Raw genomic sequence first — 25,192 nt, forward strand, 5'->3', positions numbered from 1 at the left:
AATTTATAACTAACTTTGAGTTTACTATATATGTTTTATAGCTGAAAGTAAAAAATATTGTTTTTCTTCAAAATTTTTGGTCTTTATATGTTTATAGCGAGAAAAATAAAAAGCGCGCAGGTGATCAAACACCACTGAAAGAAAGCTCTATTTGTGTGAAAAAAAGGACGTAAATTTCGTTTGGGTGCAGCATTGCATGACCGCGCAATTATCAGTTGAATTAGTTCAGTGCTGAGTTTTAAAAAGAGGCGTGGTCATTAAGGGGGGTAAATCCTCAGGAGGGCAAGCAGCTAGACTCCATCCTGGTATTCTGCTGCAGAGACTGGAAGGTGACGGACTGATTGGGGGACCTTGTTGTCTACCAGTAGAGTGTGAATGACTTGTATTCCCAGATAATAATATATAATATAATCCCACGTATACACACTATATATATATAAATTTATATCTGGTGGTATATCATTGTTGATGACTATATAGTATATTGTTGGGAATTATAATGATTTATATGGTATGTTTCCCTGACATATATGACACCTCAGCTTCCATTCTTCCCTTGGTATATGCCTGGATTTAGGACACTCAATTGTTGTCCCTTTTCTTATATCGCCTTGTTTTGATCCAACAACTGATCACTACTTACTGACCTATCCGGACCCCACTACTATCTAATATTTACTGTGTATTTGCTGACACTTGTATATGTCACTCCAGCTTGTATGCTTCAATATACCTAAGGAAAAATGGCGCCCACTTAGCCGTGCGTGCGCACTAAGTTACGTCTTCTCAAAGATGGCGCATGTATAATGCGCATGCACCGTTGTCTATATAAACTGACCGCACGCGGCTTGGCGTTATTGGTGTTCCCCTCAGATGACGTGCGGGTGCACAAAACGCGTAAGAGGGAGCCAATAACGCCATGATTTCATGCCGCCGAAGCAACGTGGAGCTCCGGCGGCCATCTTTAACTCTGGATGGTTAGTCCATGCGGTTTTGCTTACTCACCCTATGTGTTTTTATCTGGATACCTATTATTATCTCATTACATATTCATACTACTACACTATGGGATGTGTTTGCCTTGACTCCCCCGGGGAGTATTGATTTACAGACATCCAGAGAGGGAGCCTCTATTACACCCAGTGAGCTGCACCCATCCATCCCTTAAGGGGAACTCTGGAAAACCCGGATTCATCATCTTAAAGTCCCAGGACCCATCCCCCATAAGAGGGAGTTTACTCTATTCCTGCCCTAAGATGACCATTAGATGACAGCAGGATTTATTACAAAACGCACATTATTTTACGCGTTCCGGTGAGTGCGCATTTCTTCCATACTGATTGCACAGCACCATTTCCAGGATTGTACAGGATATATGAGCACTTAGTCACTTTATGAACTTTTATATGTCTGGTGTTATTTATATCGCATGAGTTTATTTTTCAGAATCAATTTGTGAATATTTATGTCACTTTTATGTACCTTTTTGACCTTTTACAATAATTTTCATGCTGCGCACTATTATTTACATTGCTGATTGTAAGGTGTTACTTGGTTACCTTGTGCATAGCGGCTGATATCCATTTTTGTGCGTTCACATATACCTACCATACATACTGTATCCCCAGATGGTGGGGACTGGACCTCCTGAATGATGGATAGGGAAACCTGAAGATTGTCCTGGGCAGGAAGGGGGGAAAAGTACCCGATATGGAAGGGGTTAAAGGGCAAATATGACAAGAAAACATTCAAAATGCTGAACACAGCACAAGGGATCACACCATGAGACATTTCTCAGGGCTGCAGTTCCTCTAAGCTCCACAAGGTGGTGATCTCGCTTATACCCAAACAGGAAGTCTCTATGGAATACAGAAGGGAAGTGATGTCAGGTACAGACAGGAAGTGATGTCAGGTACAGACAGAAAGTTCCATGTGGCACAAAGAAGAGGAGACATTGGTGGTACTGGCAGCAGAGGAGGTAATAAGGTGTTATTTCCTATTTACACCCAGTAACCCCCCCGTCATGTCCGTCCTCTTCCTCCATAGTCACGTCCTTCCTCTTCCTCCATAGTCACGTCCTTCCTCTTCCTCCATAGTCACGTCCTTCCTCTTCCTCCATAGTCACGTCCGTGCTCTTCCTCCATAGTCACGTCCGCCCTCTTCCTCCATAGTCACGTCCGCCCTCTTCCTCCATAGTCTCGTCCGCCCTCTTCCTCCATAGTCTCGTCCGCCCTCTTCCTCCATAGTCACGTCCGTCCTCTTCCTCCATAGTCACGTCCGCCCTCTTCCTCCATAGTCACGTCCGTCCTCTTCCTCCATAGTCACGTCCGCCCTCTTCCTCCATAGTCACGTCCGTCCTCTTCCTCCATAGTCATATCCGTCCTCTTCCTCCATAGTCACGTCTGTCCTCTTCCTCCATAGTCATGTCCGTCCTCTTCCTCCGTAGTCATGTCCGTCCTCTTCCTCCATAGTCACTGTGACGTCTTTTATCTCCAGCAGATGATGATACACACATATATAGTGTGGGAACCCAGATGAACCCCTTCAGGGGCAGAACATTCCCCCACTTCCGGGGCCGGAACATTCTCCTCATTGTGGAGATAAATTCTAGTAATATGGTCCTCTAAACAAACAGCACTGACAATAAATAGACAAGACAAGGACCATCCTGACCATACATGGCCTACAAAGGGCAATGATGACACTACACAGGCAGCCAATGGGCAATCATTACACTATGCAGCCAACACAATGATGGAGTGCCGGGGTCAGGAGTATGGAGCATAGAGCCCCTTACATTGCTGCTCAGGAGGAAGGAAACATTCCCCAGCCGGCCATGAAGAATATGTTCCATCATTGGTGTCAGAGGGAGGGAAATACTGAGGGGTCTGAGGGAAGTAGAGGAGCTGAAGGGCTGTGAGAGTTTAGTAAAGCTGAAAGACTTTAGGGCCTCTGAAGGGGGAATCTGGGACCTTTTAGGGGGTACTCAGGCTGCAGGGCTTTGGGGGAATAGGGGGCTGAAGGTGTCAGGGGACTCAGAGGGAGGGGAGGTCTCTGGGTCTGTGGTGGCCCTCCCCCCACCTGTACTTATTTTTCTGACCTTACAGAACTGCCAATCTTAACCATCTTAACCAAGCCAAAGTCCTTGGAGTCATTCTAGACTCTAACCTCTCCTTCCAACCGCATGTCAAATCACTTACAAATACATGCAGGCTCCACCTCGGCAATATCGCCAAAATACGCTCCTTCCTTACCCCAGACACCACTAAATTACTCGTACACTCCCTGATTATCTCACACCTTGACTACTGCAACTCCCTCCTCACTGGCCTACCCCAGTGCAGGCTCTTCCCGCTTCAGACCATCCTGAACTCAGCGGCCAGACTCATCCACCTCACCAACCGCTCCACCTCTGCCACCCCCCTCTGCCTCTCCCTCCACTGGCTCCCTATCGCCCAACGCATCAAATTCAAACTACTCACTCTGACCTACAAAGCCCTTCACAACACTGCCCCTGACTACCTCACCAACCTGATCCCCAAGTACCACCCTACCCGTACCCTTCACTCCTCACAGGACCTCCTTCTATCTTGCTCCCTAGTCTCCTCCTCCCATGCACGACTGCAGGACTTCTCCAGGTCCTCCCCCATCCTCTGGAACTCACTACCCCAATCCATCAGACTGTCACCTTCCCTCCTCACCTTCAGGCGCTCCCTGAAAACCCACCTCTTCAGGGAAGCCTACCCCACCCTTACCTAACTGCTGCTCTCCTTCATTCCTCCTACCACTCCATCCCCCACAGCCACTTCCTCCTGTACCACTACCCCCTCCCTCCTAGATTGTAAGCTCGGAAGAGTAGGACCCTCTAACCCCTCATGGGCTGTTTGTAGTTGCTGTACTGTTTCATGTATTGTCCCCCCCTCTATTGTACAGCGCTGAGCAAACCCTTTGGTGCTATATAAACTCCATGTAATGTAATCTTATTGTCTCACTGGTCATGTGATATGTTCTGGAATTTCAAGTAACATAGAGAAGGACATTCCTTCACTCAGTGAGCACTTGTTCTTAGAGGAGTCCTGATTCAGCTGCAAACCAGTTCAGAAACAAAACAATCCCAACAGAGAAAAGGGAATTTCTGATCCGACGAACCAAGAGGGTTCCAGGTCCTTCAAGATGTAACAAACACTAAACAGTCCAAACTAAATGTCTTCCCATGGGGGGAGTAGTTCTTCAATGTCCAGCAACCCTCCTATTCCCCCCTCACATCCACATCCTATTATTGTGTGACCAATACCATCCAAATCATTCTTACTTTCATTTCCCAAAGTTATCCGTCTACAAGGAGACCTGTATAGATCACATGATGGCACCAATGAGGATGGAGGAGGACCGGAGTCACATGACTGAGAAGATACTAAACCTCACCCTGGAGATCATCTACCTGCTGACCGGAGAGGTGAGGAGGATTCTGGGAGGTCACATGACATCACTCTTATCTCTATTAATAAAACACAGACCTGACCGGAGAGGGGAGGAGGATTCTGGGAGGTCACATGACATCACTCTTTATTATATATTTATTTCAGGTACTTATATAGCACCGTCAATTTGCACAGTGCTTTACATATATATTGTACATTCACATCAGTCCCTAAACCTCAAGGGGTGTACAATCTAAGGTCCCTAACTCACATTCATACATACATATACTAGGGACAATTTAGACAGGAGCCAATTCACCTACCAGCATGTCTTTGGAGTGTGAGAGGAAACCCACGCAGGCACAGGGAGAATATGCAAACTCCAGGTAGGTGGTGCCATGGCTGGGATTCGAACCAGCGACCTTAGTACTGCCAGGTAGAAGTGCTAACCATTTAGCCACTGTGCTGCCCTTATCTCTATTAATAACACACAGACCTGACCAGAGAGGTGAGGAGGATTCTGGGAGGTCACATGACATCACACAGACCTGACCGGAGAGGTGAGGAGGATTCTGGGAGGTCACATGACATCACACAGACCTGACCGGAGAGGTGAGGAGGATTCTGGGAGGTCACATGACATCACACAGACCTGACCGGAGAGGTGAGGAGGCTTCTGGGAGTCTAACATGATATTCCTATTGGTTCCTCAATGCAGAGATTTCCTCTTCTGAAGTCAGGTGATCATATGACCATCACAGTGCCTCCATGTGACTCCCTAAACCCTGAGAGACACAACATGCAGAAGATTCTAGAAGTCACCAAGAAGATGATGGAGCTGCTGACAGGAGAGGTGAGTGGTGCCGGGAATTCTGGGACATTCTCCAGTAACAGACAAGGGATGTGTCTGGATGGTGACTGTATCATTGTGTGTGTCAGGTTCCTATAAGGTGTCAGGGTGTCACTGTCTATTTCTCCATGGAGGAGTGGGAGTATTTAGAAGGACACAAGGATCTCTACAAGGACGTCATGATGGACAATCAGCCGCCCCTCACATCACCGGGTAAGAGGAGACTTTATTGTAAAGGAGAGAGCAGTACGGAGGATCCACCTAGATCCCCCATCATCTGATAAACACATAGAAACAATGGATTCAGTCAGTGTGTGTGTTTCCTACAGATGGATCCAGTCATGGGAACCCACCAGAGAGATGTCCCCGTCCTCTGTATTCCCGGGATTCCACACAGGAAGGTCACACCATCCCTCACCATCATCAGGTAGATGATGACAATTATTGGTAGTTGTGATTTATACACAGCATGTTTGTTACAATGAATGTTTTATTATATCTTTCAGAGTGGAATCCTCGGGGATGAGAATATTGATGTTAAAGAAGAGTATAAAGAGGAGGATGAGGAGTATGGAGTGATGGAGGAGTTTTCAGAAGGACACAAGGATATGATGGAGCCACCTAATACCAGGAACCCACCAGAGAGATGTCCCCATCCTCTGTATTCCCGGGATTCCACACAGGAAGGTCACACCATCCCTCACTATTACAAGGTTGGTGGGATGGAGCATCTAGAACATGGACTTGTGGAGACAATGTGTGGAGTTTTTTATGTGATCTTACATTTTACAGACGATATTTTCTCTCATTTCCTTGATTTAGAGTGGAGATCCAATCGATATAGAATTTGAGGTGAAAGCAGAAGAAGAAGAGGCGTATGTGAGGGATGATCAGCAGTCTATGGAGGAGGATGGAATAACGGGGACATTTATAGAGGAGGACACTCCTACAGAGATCAGCACAGGTGGGTCATGAACACTAAATCCATTCCTCCACCCATACTGCTCACTGATTGGTCCAGAGTAGGGCGGGGACTGGGTGATATCAGCCTGTAATCCCCTGGTCACTTTCCTGAGCTGTGTTCCCCATCTTGCCTGATGTGGGCGGAGTCCTGTTTGGGGGAACCAATCAGCTCCTGTCTAGTAATCCTCTTTGTCTTTGTATTTTAGTCCATGGCCGGGAGATGAGGAAAACCTCCGAGGATTGTCTCACTTTGTCTCCAGACTGGAAAGTAGAAGATGAGGACATCACACAGTATAGTCCAGGAGAAAACCCGGCTCCCTCCAATGTCCATCCGGCACCACCCAGTGTAGATGGACCATCAGATTCCTCGTATCCTGAGGAACCTCAGACTGTGCGGGACCGGGCCGGCCTTCCAACAGGGAAAAGCTTTTCCTGTCCTGAGTGCGGGAAGGGTTTCCTTTTTAAATGCTATCTTGATGAACATCAGAGATCTCACACGGGGGAGAAGCCATATTCCTGTCCTGAGTGCGGGAAATGTTTTTCAAAAAAGTCTAATCTTAAAAAACATCAGAGGCTTCACACAGCTGAGAAACCATATTCCTGTCCTGAGTGCGGGAAAACATTTTCACAGAAGGTTCACCTTAGCACACATCAAAGACTGCACACAGGGGAGAAGCCATTTTCCTGTTCTGATTGTGGGAAAAGTTTTTTTCAAAAATCAGAGCTTGTTTCACATCAGAGATCTCACACTGGGGAGAAGCCATATTCTTGTCATGAGTGTGGGAAACATTTTTCATGGAAGTCCAGTCTTTGCATACATCAGAGATCTCACACGGGTGAGAAGCCATATTGCTGTCCTGAGTGTGGGAAATGTTTTTCAGTGAAGTACAACCTTTACAAACATCAGAGATCTCACACGGGAGAGAAGCCGTATTCCTGTCTTGAGTGCGGGAAATGTTTTTCACATATGTCTAATCTTTACATACATCAGAGATCTCACACAGGGGAGAAGCCGTATCCTTGTCCTGAGTGCGGGAAGTGTTTTTCACAGAAGTCCAATCTTTCTATCCATCAGAGATGTCACACAGGGAGAAGCCACTTTCCTGTCCTGAGTGAGGGAAATGTTCCTCACTGAAGTCCTGTCTTCCTGTACATCAGGGGTCCCATACAACCCTGGAGGTGTATTAGTGCCTTGAGTGTGGGAAATGTCTTCTAGATGAATGTTGTTGGACATCCCAGCTCTCATGTGGGGAAGAAGCACACCCTGATATACACCTCAGATATACTCCATGGCTGATCTTCATCCTGGAAGAAACAGTTCATAAGGAGATGAGAGGTCCCCAAAGACATGGATGAAGTGTGGGACTGGGTTGCCCATACATATGAGGAGAATAAAAATGTCCTGACCTGTCATTGGCTGAGTACATTTTGTGGTGGGAGATTTCACAAACACTTGGAGATCTATTTAAAAATAAAAGAATGAGTTGAACGAATGTGACCGGCGTTCGCCCAGCTGGGATGAATATTGGCCGTATTTTATTTCATACTCTGATATTCTTGGCTCCATCTAGTGGCCATAATGCAGTATTGAGATACTTTTACTGATTGAGGTATTTCATGAATAATACCTCAGTATGGTCACTAGATGGAGCTGACGGTCATAGGAAATCAATGTGTTAAATTACGGTCAGAATCTGTAAGGACTCCATGAATTTGTGTCACATTCGTCCAATTAATTTCTATCAGCAGACCCCTTACTCTCCTTCTTCAGGCATGGATCCATACTAATACACTTCTGACTACAGTAGACATGGAAGGATAGAAGGTGATCTGTATGTAAGTCTTCACCTTGTAATACAACCAGTTCAGGTAAACATAAAAATGAAAGAAAAGCGTTTGTGTATAGATAGAAAAACATTAGAAATACATTGTTCCCCTTTTTATAAGTGATCACATTCCCTCTGATCTCAGCTGTATATGGGAAGGAGAAACAACAGCACAATTGACTTCTGTTTACTGGTCTTCCCAGTGCATGGCTGAGCAGGGGGGGGTCAGGACAAGTCTTATCATTGAAGGAGAGCAGGCTTTGTTTTCAGCATGGATGGAGAACTGACCATGAAAGTGACAGGGAAGCAGAGGGACTGGCAGGATCACCGGGGATCTCATACAAAGGAAGCAATACAGAGAGAAGAGGAGATGTCTTCATACCAGGACATGGGACAGCCGGCACAGATCAGGAATAGGACATTGACCCCCCCAAGCCATTTCTGACACTTTTTGTTTCCATGTAACAATCAGTATTTTTGCTAGAAAATGTCTTTGAACCCGCAGTGCGCATGCGCTGGGCCGGGACAGGTTATGTGCTGACCGCACTCCGCACGTCCTCCACCATCCAAGATAAATGAAGCAAGTGGGGCAGAGGAGGGGTCCTGTAAACAGCAGCACTAGCTGGGGGAACACAAGATGTACAGTCGGTGCTAATGGTGAAAAAGAAGCCCACACAGCTGCCTCAGTCAGATCACCAGTCCCCTCTTCTGCAGTGAACTCCTCCAGCCAAGATGGCGCCGGTGCAGAAAGCCACAACACATAGAAGCCCACCACTGCAGCAGCCCTCACCTCCACCACAGACATCTTCTCAGGGCTCCCAGGTATGACCAGAGGTGTGTGACTGAAGCAGGGAAACGCAGACCTCAGATATGTTATAAACAATCTAATTTATTAACACTAACAGTACAAACATAAACGCAGTGCAATACTAAACATAATACAGTGCAAACAAACCAAACCAAACCACCCACAGATAACAGTACATACAAGCAAGCGTCGTCAGGCAGGCCGGGTCAATATCAATTGGGCAGGTAGGTACAGGGGGAGCAAGCGGAGAATGGTCGGGGTCACAGGCCAGGTTCAGCAGGTAGCAAGCAGCATAGTACAGAGGGTCAGGCAGAGGGATGGTCCGGGTCACAAGCCAGGGATCAGAACAGGTAGCAAGCAGCGTAGTACAGAGGGTCAGACAGAGGGATGGTCAGGGTCACAAGCCAGGATCAGAGCAGGAGAAGTCAGCAAAGGAACAGAAACAGGATGCAGGACAGATACAGGGCCCAGGACAAACACAACACCAAGGCAGAGTCTGCAAGTCTGGCCATCCCTTAAATACCCCAGTATCATCAGTTACAGGTGTTAGCTGGCTGCAAAGTTGAGTCTCTGATTGCTGGGAGCACCCGCTGGCCAGCCCTGGTACTGCAGATCAAAAGGCAGGTGAGTCCCACCATTGCTGGCCAGTCCATTCCTAACACATCTTCTCAGGAGGACACACTCGGAGACCCATTTTCCTTAGTCCCAGGATGAGCCCCAGCAGACGTCACCAGGTGAACAATGACAATTCTCTCCATATCTTGGATCACCTGGGGGGGTATTGATAGTGCAGCCTCCCCAGGGTCCTCCACCGTGTCAAAACACAAATGCAGATAAAAAAAATTGATAAAAAGATACAGCTGTGTACGTATAAGTAAGCAATAAATGTCATTAAATATATATATATATACATACAGTTGTGCTCAAAAGTTTGCATCCCCTGGCAGATATTGTGACATTTTGGCATTGATATTGAAATACGACTGATCTTCTCTTTTATTGAAGGATGATGATCACATGAAGCCATTTATTATCCAATAGTTGTTTGGCTCTTTTAGAAATCATAATGACAACAGAAATGGCCCAGATCAAATGTCTCCGCCCCCCAGATCAGAAGTCTCCGCCCCCTGGAATGTTCGGCCTGGGTACAGACACACGAGGTGACACACACGGGTTACAATGCCAATTAGAGGTTCATGTCCCACATCTGTGGCTTTGTAAATTGCAATTAGTGTCAGTGTATAAATAGTCAATGAGTTTGTTAGCTCTTATGTGGAAGCACTGACTAGGCTAGATACTGAGCCATGGGGATCAGAAAAGAACTGTTAAATGTCCTGCGTAACAAGGTAATGGAACTTTATAAAGATGGAAAAGGATATAAAAAGATGTCCAAAGCCTTGATAATGCCAATCATCACTTCCACTAAGAAGTAGAAAATTCAGGGACCTCTTGATACCAAGCCAAGGTCAGGTAGACCAAGAAAGATTGCAGCCACAACTGCCAGAAGAATTGTTTGGGATACAAAGGGAAACCCGTAGGTAACCACAAGAAAAATCCAGGCTGTTCTGGAAAAAGACAGTGCGGTTGTTTTGAAGGAGTGCAATATGATGACACTTGAACAAAAATGAGCTGCATGGTGGAGGTGCCAGAAAGAAGCCTTTACTGCATCAATGACACAAGAAGGCCCGGTTAGGCATGTCAAGGTGTTGTCAGGCATATTATAACCGGGCTTTTTTGTGTCATTGGTGCAGTAAAAGCTTCTTCCTGGCACCTCCACCAAACAGCTCAATTTTGTTCAAGTGTCACCATATTGTATTCCTTAAAAACAACCACACTGTCTTTTTCCAGAGCAGCCTGGATTTCTTTTGAGGTTGCCTGGGGGTTTTTCTTTGTATCCCGGACAATTCCTCTGGCAGTTATAGCTGCAATCTTCCTTGGTCTCCCTGACCTTGGCTTGGTATCAAGAGATCCCCAAACTTTCCACTTCTAAATAGGTGACTTAAAAGTACTGATTGGACTATTCAAGGCTTTGGATATCTTTTTATGTCCTTTTCAATCTTTATAAAGATCCATTACCTTGTTACTTGACAGTTCTTTTCTGCTCCCCATGGCTCAGTATCTAGCTTGCTCAGTGCTTCCACGTGAGAGCTATCAAACTCATTGACTATTTATACACTGACACTAATTGCAAATTAAAAAGCCACAGATGTGGATTTTAGTCTCTAATTGCCATTTTAACCCGTGTGTGTCACCTTGTGTGTCTGTACCAAGGCCAAACATTCCAGGGAGAGGGAAACCTCTGATCCAAGCCATTTGGGTGATTTCTGTTATCATTATGCTTTAAAGAGGAGCCAAACAGCTCTGTGATTATAAATGGCTTCATATGATCACTATCCCTAAATAAAAGACAGTTTTTTGGCATAATCAGTCATATTTTCTGTATCAATACCAAAATGTCACGATTTCTGCCAGGGTATGTAAACTTTTGAGCACAACTGTGTATACTGTATATGTGTGTTTGTGTGTATATATATATAAAACATGTATATATAATGCCCAGTACATGACTGCTATAAAATAATGATGTTGATCACTGAAATGAATAATAAAAGTATGAATACAAATAGTAATAAATCCATGATTCAGCTTTACCTGTACATTGTGATTAGAGCATATCGATCTTTTGCTGAGTGATTTGCATTAAATCCATGTTATTAGAGCTCGTAAAATGCTTCAGCAACTCTTTAGAACTCTTTCCAAGTGATCAGACGGGTTTAGAGGAATATTATGAGGAAGTATTGTGTTCGATGTGTCAGAATTGTAACAACGGCAGTGGAGAGAGGAACTTCAAACAATCAATCAACAGCAGAGGCTGCTCAGATGGCGGTGGAATGCACGCCGGTATGTAACCCCTAGAGGGTGCCTGCTCAATGCGTTCCAGCCGCCATCTTTACTTGTCACTGGAGGGCATATCACAGGAGGTGCAACCGAGAAGCCTCTGAAACCGCCCATATGTACATCCGAACAGACGGAGGGCGGCTGCACACAGCCACAGTCTACTGCTCACTGCGTCGTCACTTGCGGAATGGAGAGCCCAGGAACCAACGCCTCCATCTCACAACACACGGAGGGATGGAGGGGCACAGCGTCCACCTTGCACTAAATGGAAGAGTTTATGGATTATGATCCAAAGAGCAGGGAAAAAAAGGGGGGAAATTATGCAAATAACTTAACCACATGCCGCCCAGCCACTGTAGAAATACGGTGGCAGGGCAAAAGCATGTTTTAAAACGTATGTTTTGTAAACAGGTAGGGGGCGCGCGCGAGGCACACAGGCGCGAGGGCACACAGAGGCATCGTCAATGAACAGTCCAGGGTCAGTTCAGTGGGCAGGCAGAGGCATCGTCAATAAACAGTCCAGGGTCAGTTCAGTGGGCAGGCGGAGGCATCGTCAATAAACAGTCCAGGGTCAGTTCAGTGGGCAGGCGGAGGCATCGTCAATGAACAGTCCAGGGTCAGTTCAGTGGGCAGGCGGAGGCATCGTCAATGAACAGTCCAGGGTCAGTTCAGTGGGCAGGCGGAGGCATCGTCAATGAACAGTCCAGGGTCAGTTCAGTGGGCAGGCGGAGGCATCGTCAATGAACAGTCCAGGGTCAGTTCAGTGGGCAGGCAGAGGCATCGTCAATAAACAGTCCAGGGTCAGTTCAGTGGGCAGGCAGAGGCATCGTCAATGAACAGTCCAGGGTCAGTTCAGTGGGCAGGCAGAGGCATCGTCAATAAACAGTCCAGGGTCAGTTCAGTGGGCAGGCAGAGGCATCGTCAATAAACAGTCCAGGGCCAGTTCAGTGGGCAGGCAGAGGCATGGTCAATAAACAGTCCAGGGTCAGTTCAGTGGGCAGGCAGAGGCATCGTCAATAAACAGTCCAGGGTCAGTTCAGTGGACAGGCAGAGGCATCGTCAATAAACAGTCCAGGGTCAGTTCAGTGGGCAGACAGAAGCACGGTCAATAAACAGTCCAGGGTCAGTTCAGTGGGCAGACAGAAGCACGGTCAATAAACAGTCCAGGGTCAGTTCAGTGGGCAGGCAGAGGCATCGTCAATAAACAGTCCAGGGTCAGTTCAGTGGACAGGCAGAGGCATCGTCAATAAACAGTCCAGGGTCAGTTCAGTGGGCAGACAGAAGCACGGTCAATAAACAGTCCAGGGTCAGTTCAGTGGGCAGGCAGAGACATGGTAATACAGGGAAATCACAGACAGCAGACACTGTAACAATATCTTCCCTTCCCTTCTATGTCACTAAGTGTAGAGATGTATGATGGATTGGGAAGGACTCTCCAATACAGAGGCCTGGCTGGGGGGGACATTGGGGACAGTAGTATGGGGTGTCATGGTGAATTCTGTTACTGGAACATACTGGACATTTTCTTTGGGGTTGGCGTCCTGTTTGGGTCGGAGGGAGGATATTGGGGAAATGTCTTTCATGAAGTCTGGTCCCTGAATAGGAGTGACCTTGTTCGGGGACATGGCTATCTGGATAGAGGAGGGCTGTAACAATGTCCTCCTGGTATGTCAGGTAGGATAGGGATGGTTGTGTGCACTTACAGAAGATGACAGAAGAATTGTACGGGGATAACTGAAACAAGTAGATGATGACCTTTTTATACCAATAGATTGGTCTCCTGGGGGTGAAGTAGGGCTGTAACATTCAGTCATTCATACCCCCCATGAACTGGTTCTAGTCATGTATGCACTTGGGGTTTTGGACAGGACCTTGTCTTGTATGAAGTTCCACCGAGGTGTCCTCATGGATTGAGGAAAGGATATAGACATCCCTTTTATCTCTCCACTTTAGGTCTAGTATCTCTTCAGTTCACAAACTGGCTGACTCTCCCCCTTTGGGTTTTGTGGCCCGTCTGCTGGGGATGTACTGTTCAATGCCCAGCCTTCCCGTGAAGTGGACGAGGGATATTAATCCACATAAATATTTATGCCGGGAGTAAACATTTCTGAAAACTTGCAAGAAAAAAAAATTGAGTGGCCAAATTTTTAACAGCTTGTCGTAATTTATTATTTTATTTCAGGTACTTATATAGCGCTGTAAATTTACGCAGCACTTTACATATATATTGTACATTCACATCAGTCCCTAACCCTCAAGGGGTGTACAATCTAAGGTCCCTAACTCACATTCATACATACACATACTAGGGCCAATTTAGACAGGATCCAATTCACCTACCAGCATGTCTGTGAAGTGTGGAAGGAAACCGGAGTACCCAGATGAACCCACATAGGCACGGGGAGAGCATGCAAACTCCAGGCAGGTGGTGCCATGGTTGGGATTTGAACCCATGACCCAAGTACTGCCAGGCGGAAGTGCTAACCATTTAGCCACTGTGCTGCCCATAATTAGGATGATTTCAAGGAGAGCACCAGGTATTGTCATGTAAAAACCTCATTATCATCTCATAGCGTGTTCTGGGCATACAAGAAGAATAGATTGGCATGGGATGTATGGACTGAGTGGACCAGTAGGCACGGACTTCATTTTTTTGTCAGTCCCATATTCAATGTAAGTGCAAGAAAAGCTTTAATTTCCTCCACAGTGACAGTTTTCCACACAAATGGATGGACATACGATAAATTGGGATTGTTGGCAATGTATTGGCTGGCATACAGATTGCACCGATCCACAATGTAATTCAGTAAATCATCATCAAAAAATAAATGAAAACAATAAATTGGGGTAACATTTTCCATTTCTATCTGAGGGTCTGGCCGCACTGTAAAGGGGGGATTGCAGGTTCTGCCGAATCAGTGGGCAGCCATGTGGGATTTAAAAGCAAGTCTTAGAGGTTAGTGTGGGCCCTATGTCAATGTTGTGGATGGGACCCCTCGCTACTGGTTCCCGGCCTATCACCTGGGAGGGCTGCACTGCTTGTGCTAGACACTGCACCAGGATTTACAGCACTGCTGGTGGATGCCGGATCCTCCTCAGATCACTGGAATCTCTTTGTTGTGACTCTCCATCTCAGAATCCAATACTGACCCACTGCTTTCACCTGACTCCTACTCAGAATCTGGGTCTGGCAGTGAGAGCTCCCCGCTACTCTTGTCCCTCATACTCAGAATCTGGGTCTGGCAGTGAGAGCTCCCTGCTACTTTTGTCCCTCATACTCAGAATCTGGGTCTGGCAGTGGGAGCTCCTCGCTACTCTTGTCTCTCATACTCAGAATCTGGGTCTGGCAGTGAGAGCTCCCTTCTACTCTTGTCTCTCATACTCAGTATCTGGAAGTGCTCACTCTCCCCTCCAAGGCCGCGGTGCGATCCCACAATTTCTGCATATCTTGACGCACCAGGGACAATTCCATCCTCATCCCCTTCACCTCCCCAGTAAGGATCGCCACAGATGAGGCGCATGTAGTGACTGCAGAAATAATCCCTCTAAGTGTGGGATCAGGATTATCTTCAACAGGAGCCGCAGCCTGTGTCCCATGAGACTGGGATGGTGGGATACTCACTGAGGGACTGCAGGATGGGATCTCTCGATCTGCCAGTGCAAGAGGGATCAGAGTACAGCCTGCACAGTCTAAATTCGGATCAGTATCAGATTCCAGGATTGGACACTCTTACACTGTGACAAATGTTGATGGGAGACTGGTACACTGCGACAGATGTTGATGGAAGACTGGTACACTGTGACAAATGTTGATGGGACACTGTGACAGATGTTGATGGGAGACTGGTACACTGTGACAAATGTTGATGGGACACTGGTATACTGCAACAAATGTTGATGGGAGACTGGTACACTGCAACAGATGTTGATGGGAAACTGGTACACTGTGACAAATGTTGATGGGACACTGGTACACTGTGACAGATGTTGATGGGACACTGGTACACTGTGACAGATGTTGATGGGACACTGGTATACTGCAACAAATGTTGATGGGACACTGGTACACTGTGACAGATGTTGATGGGACACTGGTACACTGCAACAAATGTTGATGGGACACTGTGACAGATGTTGATGGGAAACTGGTATACTGCAACAAATGTTGATGGGACAGTGGTACACTGTGACTGCTGTTGATGGGAGACTGGTACACTGTAACAGATGTTGATTGGACACTGGTACACTGTGACAGGTGTTGATTGAACACTGGTACACTGTGACTGCTGTTGATTGGACACTGGTACACTGTGACAGGTGTTGATTGGACACAGTGAAACATGTGATAGATGTTGGTGCACACTAGGGACCCTGACTGGGTAACAAGCAGTAAATATGCTGTATAACTCACTAATCCCTGGCTTGCAGGCACAGATTTGCTGAGAAGGAGAAGCAGAGCTGATCAATTAAATACCGATCTGAGTTTACAGATAGCCCAATCACAGAGCCCATCTGCTGATCGGGGATACGCTGTGTCCAAGGGACACAGACACCCTGGGAGTACAGCACAGCACGGCCACGTGTCTGTGCTCCCCCATGTTCTGAGAGACATATGGGTACATCCACACAGGACAGAGCTTGTCCCACCTGGCCTATTATATGCAGTGTCCAGGTGAGAAGCCGATCATTAACACAGTGATTTCCTATGATGGCCAGCTCCATCTAGTGGTGATAATGCTGTATTTTCCTGAAATACCTTCATAAGGAAAGCCACTAGATGGATCTGATGATCAGAGGAAATCTCTGTGAATTGGACTGACATTTGTCACAGAGGGGTGAATTCTGGTCACATTTAATAAACACAATATTAAAAATCGACCTCTAAGTTCTTGTGAAATCTCCCACCACAAATTGTACTCAGCCAATGACAGGTCAGGACTCCATTTTTATTCTTCTGCCATCAATGGCCAACCCGGTCCCACACTTCATCCATGTCTTTGGGGACCTCTGACCTCCTTATGGACTGTTTCTTCCATGATGAAGATCAGCCATGGAGTATATCTGAGGTATATATCAGGGTGTGCTTCTTCCCCACATGAGAGCTGGGATGTCCAGCAACATTCATCTAGAAGACATTTCCCGCACTCAAGGCACTAATACACCTCCAGGGTTGTGTGGGATCCCTGATGTACAGGAAGACAGGACTTCAGTGAGGAACATTTCCCTCACTCAGGACAGGAAAGTGGCTTCTCCCCCACGTGAGATCTCTGATGTTTGTAAAGATTGGACTTGTCTGAAAAACATTTCCCACACTCAGGACAGGAGTAAGGCTTTTCCCCTGTGTGAGACCTCTGGTGTTTGACAAGAGCAGATTTTTGAACAAAACATTTCCCACACTCTGAACAGGAATATGGCTTCTCACCTGTGTGAGATCTCTGATGATTATAAAGACTGGATTTATCTGAAAAACATTTCCCACACTCCGAACAGTAATATACCTTCTCCCCTGTGTGAGATCTCTGATGTCTGTAAAGATTGGAGTTCTTTGAAAAACATTTCCCGCACTCAGAACAGAAATACGGCTTTTCCCCTGTATGAGATCTCTCATGTATAACAAGTTCTGATTTTTTAAAAAAACATTTCCCACACTCAGTACAGGAATACAGCTTCTCACCTGTGTGTATTCTCAGATGTCTAAATTGAGAAGACTTGTTTGAGAAACATTGCCCACATTCAGCACAGGAATACAGCTTGTCACCCATGTGAGATCTCTGATGTCTGTAAAGGTGTGACTTTGCTGAAAAACATTTCCCGCACTCAAGACAGGAATATGGCTTCTCACCTGTGTGAAGCCTCTGATGTGTTTGAAGATTAGACTTTTGTGAAAAACCTTTCCCACACTCAGGACAGGAATACGGTTTTTCACCTGTGTGAGATCTTCTATGCACATTAAGTTCAGAGTTAGAATTGAAACATTTTCCGCACTCAGTACAGGAGAAGCTCTTCCCTGTTGGAAGGCCGGCCCGGTCCTGCACAGTCTGAGGTTCCTCATGATACGAGGAATCCGATGGTCCATCTACACTGGGTGGTGCCGGATGGACATTGGAGGGAGCCGGGTTTTCTCCTGGACTATACTGTGTGATGTCCTCATCTTCTACTTTCCAGTCTGGAGACAAAGTGAGACAATCCTCGGAGGTTTTCCTCATCTCCCGGCCATGGACTAAAATACAAAGACAAAGAGGATTACTAGACAGGAGCTGATTGGTTCCCCCAAACCAGGACTCCGCCCACATCAGGCAGCTTGGTCTCTGAGGAGCTTACAATTCCACCCTCAAGGGAACTAGGAAATGGCTCCTCTGATCTCCTACCAGGTCATTTCTTTATTCATGGACCTTAGTCAGAGAGTGAGGAAACAACCAGAACTGTCTTTTATAAGAGGGACAGTGATGAGGGGATTATAGGACGAGGGTCCCCACCCCCTCTATCACTCATCGCCATCTTCCCAACACAAGAAGTACTGCACTTCCTTATTTAGTCCATGATTTAGTCATGAAGAACAGCGGGGCTGAGCCCCACCAGAGGTCAGAGAGTGAGGATGGGGGGAGAACAACCAAGATGAAGACTGGACTGATCCTTAAGACCACCATCATTGGGGTATTGACTCCACCCTCATTAAAAGTCTGTGCTCCAATCACATCATCTGATATAAAATGTCCAGCTGGTAGGAAATGGGTGTAACAATGAGAATCCATATTATGTGTAATTATAGCAGTGGGGGGAGGGGGGCAGAGCAGAAGTCAGGAGTATGTAATGTACAATATAAATTATACAGTGTAAGGGTTAGGACTCATAATATTGGTATTCAGTTATCTGTGGACTGTATCTGTTTACTGTAGACAAGTTGCAGAGATCCCACACCGCTGCCTCCCATCTCCTGAGACTGCACTCAGTGACTTGGGGCTGAGACTATACAGACATATCCCTCCACCCGGCACAGTCAGCAGACCACAGAGCAAGGAACCCTGGGAGAAATGTTCTGTCAGAGATCTTACTAGACCCGGGGAAGAAGATACAAGACACACACCCCAGGTGCCTAGGTCTAGTAATGTCTATGGTGAAAATGAACATTTTTCTGCCAGCTGAACCCCAGAACCTCCATAAATCCAGTCTAGATACATAAATTGTGTCTGCAGCACAGAGAAGGAAGATTATCCGAGAGAAATCCAGGAATACAGGACGGGGAACACAGCTCAGGAAAGTGACCAGGGGATTACAGGCTGATATCACCCAGTCCCCGCCCTACTCTGGACCAATCAGTGAGCAGTATGGGTGGAGGAATGGATTTAGTGTTCATGACCCACCTGTGCTGATCTCTGTAGGAGTGTCCTCCTCTATAAATGTCCCCGTTATTCCATCCTCCTCCATAGACTGCTGATCATCCCTCACATACGCCTCTTCTTCTTCTGCTTTCACCTCAACTTTTATATCTATCAGATCTTCACCCTAAACCAAGTGAAGAAAAGAAAATATCATCTGTAAGACATAAGCGTTAATATTGTTACATCACATAAAAAAATCCACACATCATCTCCATGAGTCCATGCTCTGGATGCTTCATCCCACCAACCTTGTAACAGTGAGGGATGGTGTGATCTTCCTGTGTGGAATCCCGGGAATACAGAGGACGGGGACATCTCTCTGGTGGGTTCCTGTAGCTGGATGACTCCACCATGGTGTCCTGGTACAGATCTTTGTGTTCCTTTAGAAGCTCTGACTCCTCCATCCCCCCATCCTCATCCTCCTCCTCTTTTATCTCTTCTTTAACCTCAACTTTAGGATCTCTCAGGTTTCCACTCTGAATATATAATAAAAATGCCATCAATGGTAACAATGCAGATAATGTACAGATCCTAATGATACTATCAGTGATTGTTCCTCATCTACCTGATGATGGTGAGGGATGGTGTGACCTTCCTGTGTGGAATCCCGGGAATACAGAGGACGGGGACATCTCTCTGGTGGGTTCCCATGACTGGATCCATCTGTAGGAAACACACACACTGACTGAATCCATTGTTTCTATGTGTTTATCAGATGATGGGGGATCTAGGTGGATCCTCCGTACTGCTCTCTCCTTTACAATAAAGTCTCCTCTTACCCGGTGATGTGAGGGGCGGCTGATTGTCCATCATGACGTCCTTGTAGAGATCCTTGTGTCCTTCTAAATACTCCCACTCCTCCATGGAGAAATAGACAGTGACACCCTGACACCTTATAGGAACCTGACACACACAATGATACAGTCACCATCCAGACACATCCCTTGTCTGTTACTGGAGAATGTCCCAGAATTCCCGGCACCGCTCACCTCTCCTGTCAGCAGCTCAGTGATCTCTCTGGTGACTTCTAGAATCTTCTTCTTCTTTCTCTCTTCTATCAGGAAGGGAGGTGGAGGCAATGTGATGTCATATGATCTCCAGACTTCACAGGAGGAAAACTCTACATCTGAACACAAAGAGTCACATCAAATGATATTCCCAGAATCCTCCTCACCTCTCCATTCAGGTCTGTGTTTTATTGAAGCCCCACTTCAGGACTTGGTATATGAACTCCGACATTATTACATAGAATGAAGGATCAACAGTTCTACTTTGGTTGTGAGGATGCAAAGTGTCCACCCACATCCTAAGAGCATGGGTTAAAAGAAGAAAGAACTGGATGGAGGGACATTGGGAGGAGGAGCTGTGAGGTCAGTGTGATGTCATAGGATTCTCTGACTCTGGATGGAGGGACATTGGGGGAGGAGCTGTGAGGTCAGTGTGATGTCATAGGATTCTCTGACTCTGGATGGAGGGACATTGGGAGGAGGAGCTGTGAGGTCAGTGTGATGTCATAGGATTCTCTGACTCTGGATGGAGGGACATTGGGAGGAGGAGCTGTGAGGTCAGTGTGATGTCATAGGATTCTCTGACTCTGGATGGAGGGACATTGGGGGGAGGAGCTGTGAGGTCAGTGTGATGTCATAGGAATCTCCATAACCTCCATAGCCTTTACTGATCACATTTTAGAATGAATATCTGAGACTGGGATCATTATGGAGAAATATGCTTTCAGGACATTTACTACAAATGACATTTTTCTCTCTTTCTTCCTATTTGGATCTTATGAAACAAAGACATAGATATTCCAATCCCCCTAAATATCCCCCCATCCCCCGCCACTAATCAAAGTCATAAAATCCATTAGTATAGACTGATGAGGTGAGAAGGTGACACCTCTCCACAATGAGGAGAATGTTCCGGCCCCGGAAGTGGGGAATGTTCTGCCCCTGAAGGGGTTAATCTGGGTTCCCACACTATATATGTGTGTATCATCATCTGCTGGAGATAAAAGACATCACAGTGACTATGGAGGAAGAGGACAGATGTGACTATGGAGGAAGAGGACGGACATGACTATGGAGAAAGAGGATGGATATGACGGGGGGTTACTGGGTGTAAATAGAACATAACATCTTATTACCTCCTCTGCTTCCACTTCCAGCAATGTCTCCTCTCTACTTCCTGTCTGTGCCTGACATCACTTCCTGTCTGTACCTGACATCACTTCCTATCTGTCTTCCATAGAGACTTCCTGTCTGGGTAGAAGTGAGATCCCCACCTTGTGGAGCTCAGAGGAACTGCAGCCCCGAGAAGCATCTGGTAGTGTGACCCCGGCCTTGTGCTGGGTGTGTATGGACTGTAGATCCTTATAGAGGGGTCACCTCCACTCCCACCAAGGGGGACAGAAATATATGACTGCCTAGTCCAGCCTTTCTCAGCCAGGGGTCCTCCAAAGGTTTCTAGGGGCTCCTTCAGCAATGAACAATTCCTGTCTCTTAGTAACAAATGGCATCAATGATCTGTAAAATCCATTTCTTGGAATACATCACAGGACACGAAGCATCTTTATAAATCCTTCCTAACATTGTTATGCCCACCTACAGGTGATCGGACATTGGCCAACAATAGACAGGACGTCCCCTTGTAGAGCATATCTCCGACATTGGAAAGGTTTGCAACAAGCCATAGCCCATAACAGGAGGGGACGGATCTCTGGGATTCCTGAGGGACTCCAAGAAATGGATTTTACAGGTAAACCAAAAAATGTCATTTTCTTTGTCGCACATCACAGGACACAGAACATCTTTTACATTCCTTACTAACAGGGATGTCCCACCTAGAACATGAGGGGAGGACAACAAGCCAACAGGTCCCAAAAACAACCAGAAATAGGAAAGAACCTCATGCAGCAGCCTGCAAAAACCAATGTGTCCAAAGGGAAGAGTCCTTAGTGACTCTAACATCCACCTGGTAACATCATAAAGAGTGCACCGAAGACCAGGTAGAGGCTTCACCAACATGATACACTGAAGGTAGGTAGTGTCATCCCTTATAAAGGGGGAACCTGTCCTTTCATACTGGAAACTGGAGCAACAAGCCGACAAATTCAGGGAATAAACGTAGACATGGAAGCTGCGGGATCCTTCTATTCGGTCCTCAGGAGCCACAAAGAGAAATCCTGTTGCCAAATTGTGATTGTCAACTACAGGTAACCTGATAGACAAACAAATACCCAACGTGATAAAAACCTATTCCCCCAGTTACTGAGCCTGAGGGCAAAGGGAGGTAATACGCTGTCCCGGCTGAGATGAGGGTAAAGGAAGGTAATACGCTGTCCCGGCTGAGATGAGGACAAAGGGAGGTAATACACTGTCCTGGCTGAGATGAGGGTAAAGGGAGGTAATACGCTGTCCCGGCTGAGATGAGGGTAAAGGGAGGTAATACGCTGTCCCGGCTGAGATGGGGGTAAAGGGAGGCAATACGCCGTCCCGGCTGAGGGTAAAGGAAGGTAATACGCTGTCCCGGCTGAGATGAGCGTAAAGGGAGGTAATACGCTGTCCCGGCTGAGATGAGGGTAAAGGAAGGTAATACGCCGTCCCGGCTGAGATGAGGGTAAAGGAAGGTAATACGCTGTCCCGGCTGAGATGAGGGTAAAGGAAGGTAATACGCTGTCCCGGCTGAGATGAGGATAAAGGAAGGTAATACGCTGTCCCGGCTGAGATGAGGGTAAAGGGAGGTAATACCCTGTCCCAGCTGAGATGAGGATAAAGGAAGGTAATACGCCGTCCCGGCTGAGATGAGGGTAAAGGAAGGTAATACTCTGTCCCGGCTGAGATGGGGGTAAAGGAAGGTAATACGCTGTCCCGGCTGAGATGAGGGTAAAGGAAGGTAATACACTGTCCCGGCTGAGATGAGGGTAAAGGGAGGTAATACGCTGTCCTGGCTGAGATGAGGGTAAAGGAAGGTAATACACTGTCCCGGCTGAGATGAGGGTAAAGGAAGGTAATACGCTGTCCCGGCTGAGATGAGGGTAAAGGGAGGTAATACGCTGTCCCGGCTGAGATGAGGGTAAAGGGAGGTAATACGCTGTCCCGGCTGAGATGAAAAGGTTGAAACCCCTTTAGGTTAAAAAAAATAATAAATAAAAATCTAAGGTAAAAAAGCCATCTTTGTGAAAGAACAAAGGATACAAAAAGAAAGTCCTGAATGGGCTCAAACAGAGAATTCTGTAAAAACAGAAAGAGATCCCATAGAAACAATGACAGGCTGACCGGAGGAACAACATGCATGACATCTAGTACCAACGCATGCAACTAGAAAGTGTAATGCAATCAGCCCCTGATAGAAGAGACTGCCAAGGCTGAAATCTGACTCTTGGTTATACACAAGGCCAGGCACACATTCACCCCCCACCCCAAGAAGGAAACCAAGACACGGACCAAAACAAGGAGGAAACCTCTTAGGTCAACAAAACACAAAATATGATTGTAAAGACCTGCAGGAAGTCTCCCTAATTTAGAATTCCTAGCCTTCAAAAGAGCAGAAACAACAAAAGGCCTCGATACTTCTGTCTCTCAAAACCCTTTTGGCTGCAATAGTCAATCCAGTATGCCCACTGACACCATAAGGCTGGAAAAATCAGGCTTTGTAACAGCAGGGCTTGACTATCTGGAGATCCAAGGACTCGTGTAGAATCAAAGAAAAAACATGAAACATGAAGTAAGGAGGGGAAAGGTTCCAAAATTCTAAGGTTTGGTTCACATTGCAATGAACAGCTGCTGGTCTTTTCCGCTCAGCCTTTGGGCTGGGTACATTTCCCTTGCCGTACCATCTGGTAGCCTGGTATATGAGGGATTCCTAGATCACAGGTGATGAGTGAAGACCATATAGAAAGAATCCAAATCCACGGCATCGCTCCCACCCTGCACCTCCTAATGGACCATCCAGGTGATAGCACTTGTACCCCGTCTCCTCTCCAACATGAAATTATGAATAGGAACAAAAAGATGAAGAGCTGCACTCTGCAATTAATAATTGTAATTATCTCCCTCTTAATATTTCTTTCTGCTCATGACGACATAACTCCATACACATGATCTCCTCCTGAAAAACCAAACTCCCAAAATATGTTTCACCCCAAAAGGGCTCGCTCACATAGAGTAGGGTTGGGGCCACTCTATCCTTGTGAATGAGCCCACTGGGGTGAAACACAGAATAAAATATGAAGAATGGGCTGATTACGGAGTGAGACTCTTCATCTTCTTGTAGACAGTATAGTCACAGATGAGAACACAGGAGACCAAGTCCATATCTCATGCTTCCTAATTTATAGAGATAATATGTGGGCTCTAACCCTGTCCAATCACCTCTGGGGGGTGTTCCCTCCTCAGCCCTGGGGTTGGTTCTGTCTTCTGAAGGTGCCATGGGCTACATGGACCCACTGTTTCTGGTGTCTGGGTTGGCGATGTGATTTCCAACACCATTGCTTCAGTCTGATCACAACATATTCATTCACAGCATGGCTGTCATGAGCAGACCCCATAGAACCATGTTGGGGCCCCTCTGGGATTCTGTACTCCTGACACATACCATTTTATATAAGAAGGACAAGCCTTTGCAGCCAGTGGAGAGCCCAATGTGCACAAATCTCTTCTCCCCACTGGGGTCGTAGTCAGTGCATTAAAATATTTCCTTTGACGCTCAGTGAGGTGACAGATCATTCATCCGTATCTATGTCTACAGGGATGTCAGATCATTATTGCCATCTAGGTGTTCATTCCTCCAATCTTCACACTCCAGAGCCAACTATTCCGATTTTTATATTGGAACCATTTGTCTTCTACTGACCACTAAATGAAGAGAACACTGTATCTGTAATACTGAACATTGAATTCCAGGAATATCTGTCATATCATGCCACCTTTACAGGGGATGTTACATCCCAACCATTGCTGGTGTCCTCCATGTCTATGGTCACCTTACAGAGAGTATCTGAGATATGTTCCAGAAGGTCCTGCCAACATTCCATACAAGACCCTTATCTG

The 25,192-nt window shown here is 46.4% G+C and overlaps 1 protein-coding gene and 1 pseudogene across 1 annotated transcript; one reads left to right on the plus strand and one right to left on the minus strand.

The window, feature by feature from the left end:
• Nucleotides 1-25,192, minus strand: part of LOC149468162 (uncharacterized) — a 174,628-nt pseudogene that overhangs the window by 79,378 nt on the left and 70,058 nt on the right.
• LOC149468166 (uncharacterized) lies at nucleotides 920-7,650 on the plus strand. The gene is made up of 2 exons (XM_089670658.1): nucleotides 920-977; nucleotides 6,597-7,650. The coding sequence occupies exons 1-2, from the start codon at nucleotides 920-922 to the stop codon at nucleotides 7,367-7,369; spliced, it is 831 nt and encodes a 276-aa protein (XP_089526784.1). The 3' UTR covers nucleotides 7,370-7,650.

This window comes from Staurois parvus, unplaced genomic scaffold (assembly GCF_062004578.1).
Source record: "Staurois parvus isolate SC_StPar_1 unplaced genomic scaffold, SC_StPar_1.0 ptg000092l, whole genome shotgun sequence".
NCBI lineage: Eukaryota > Metazoa > Chordata > Amphibia > Anura > Ranidae > Staurois > Staurois parvus.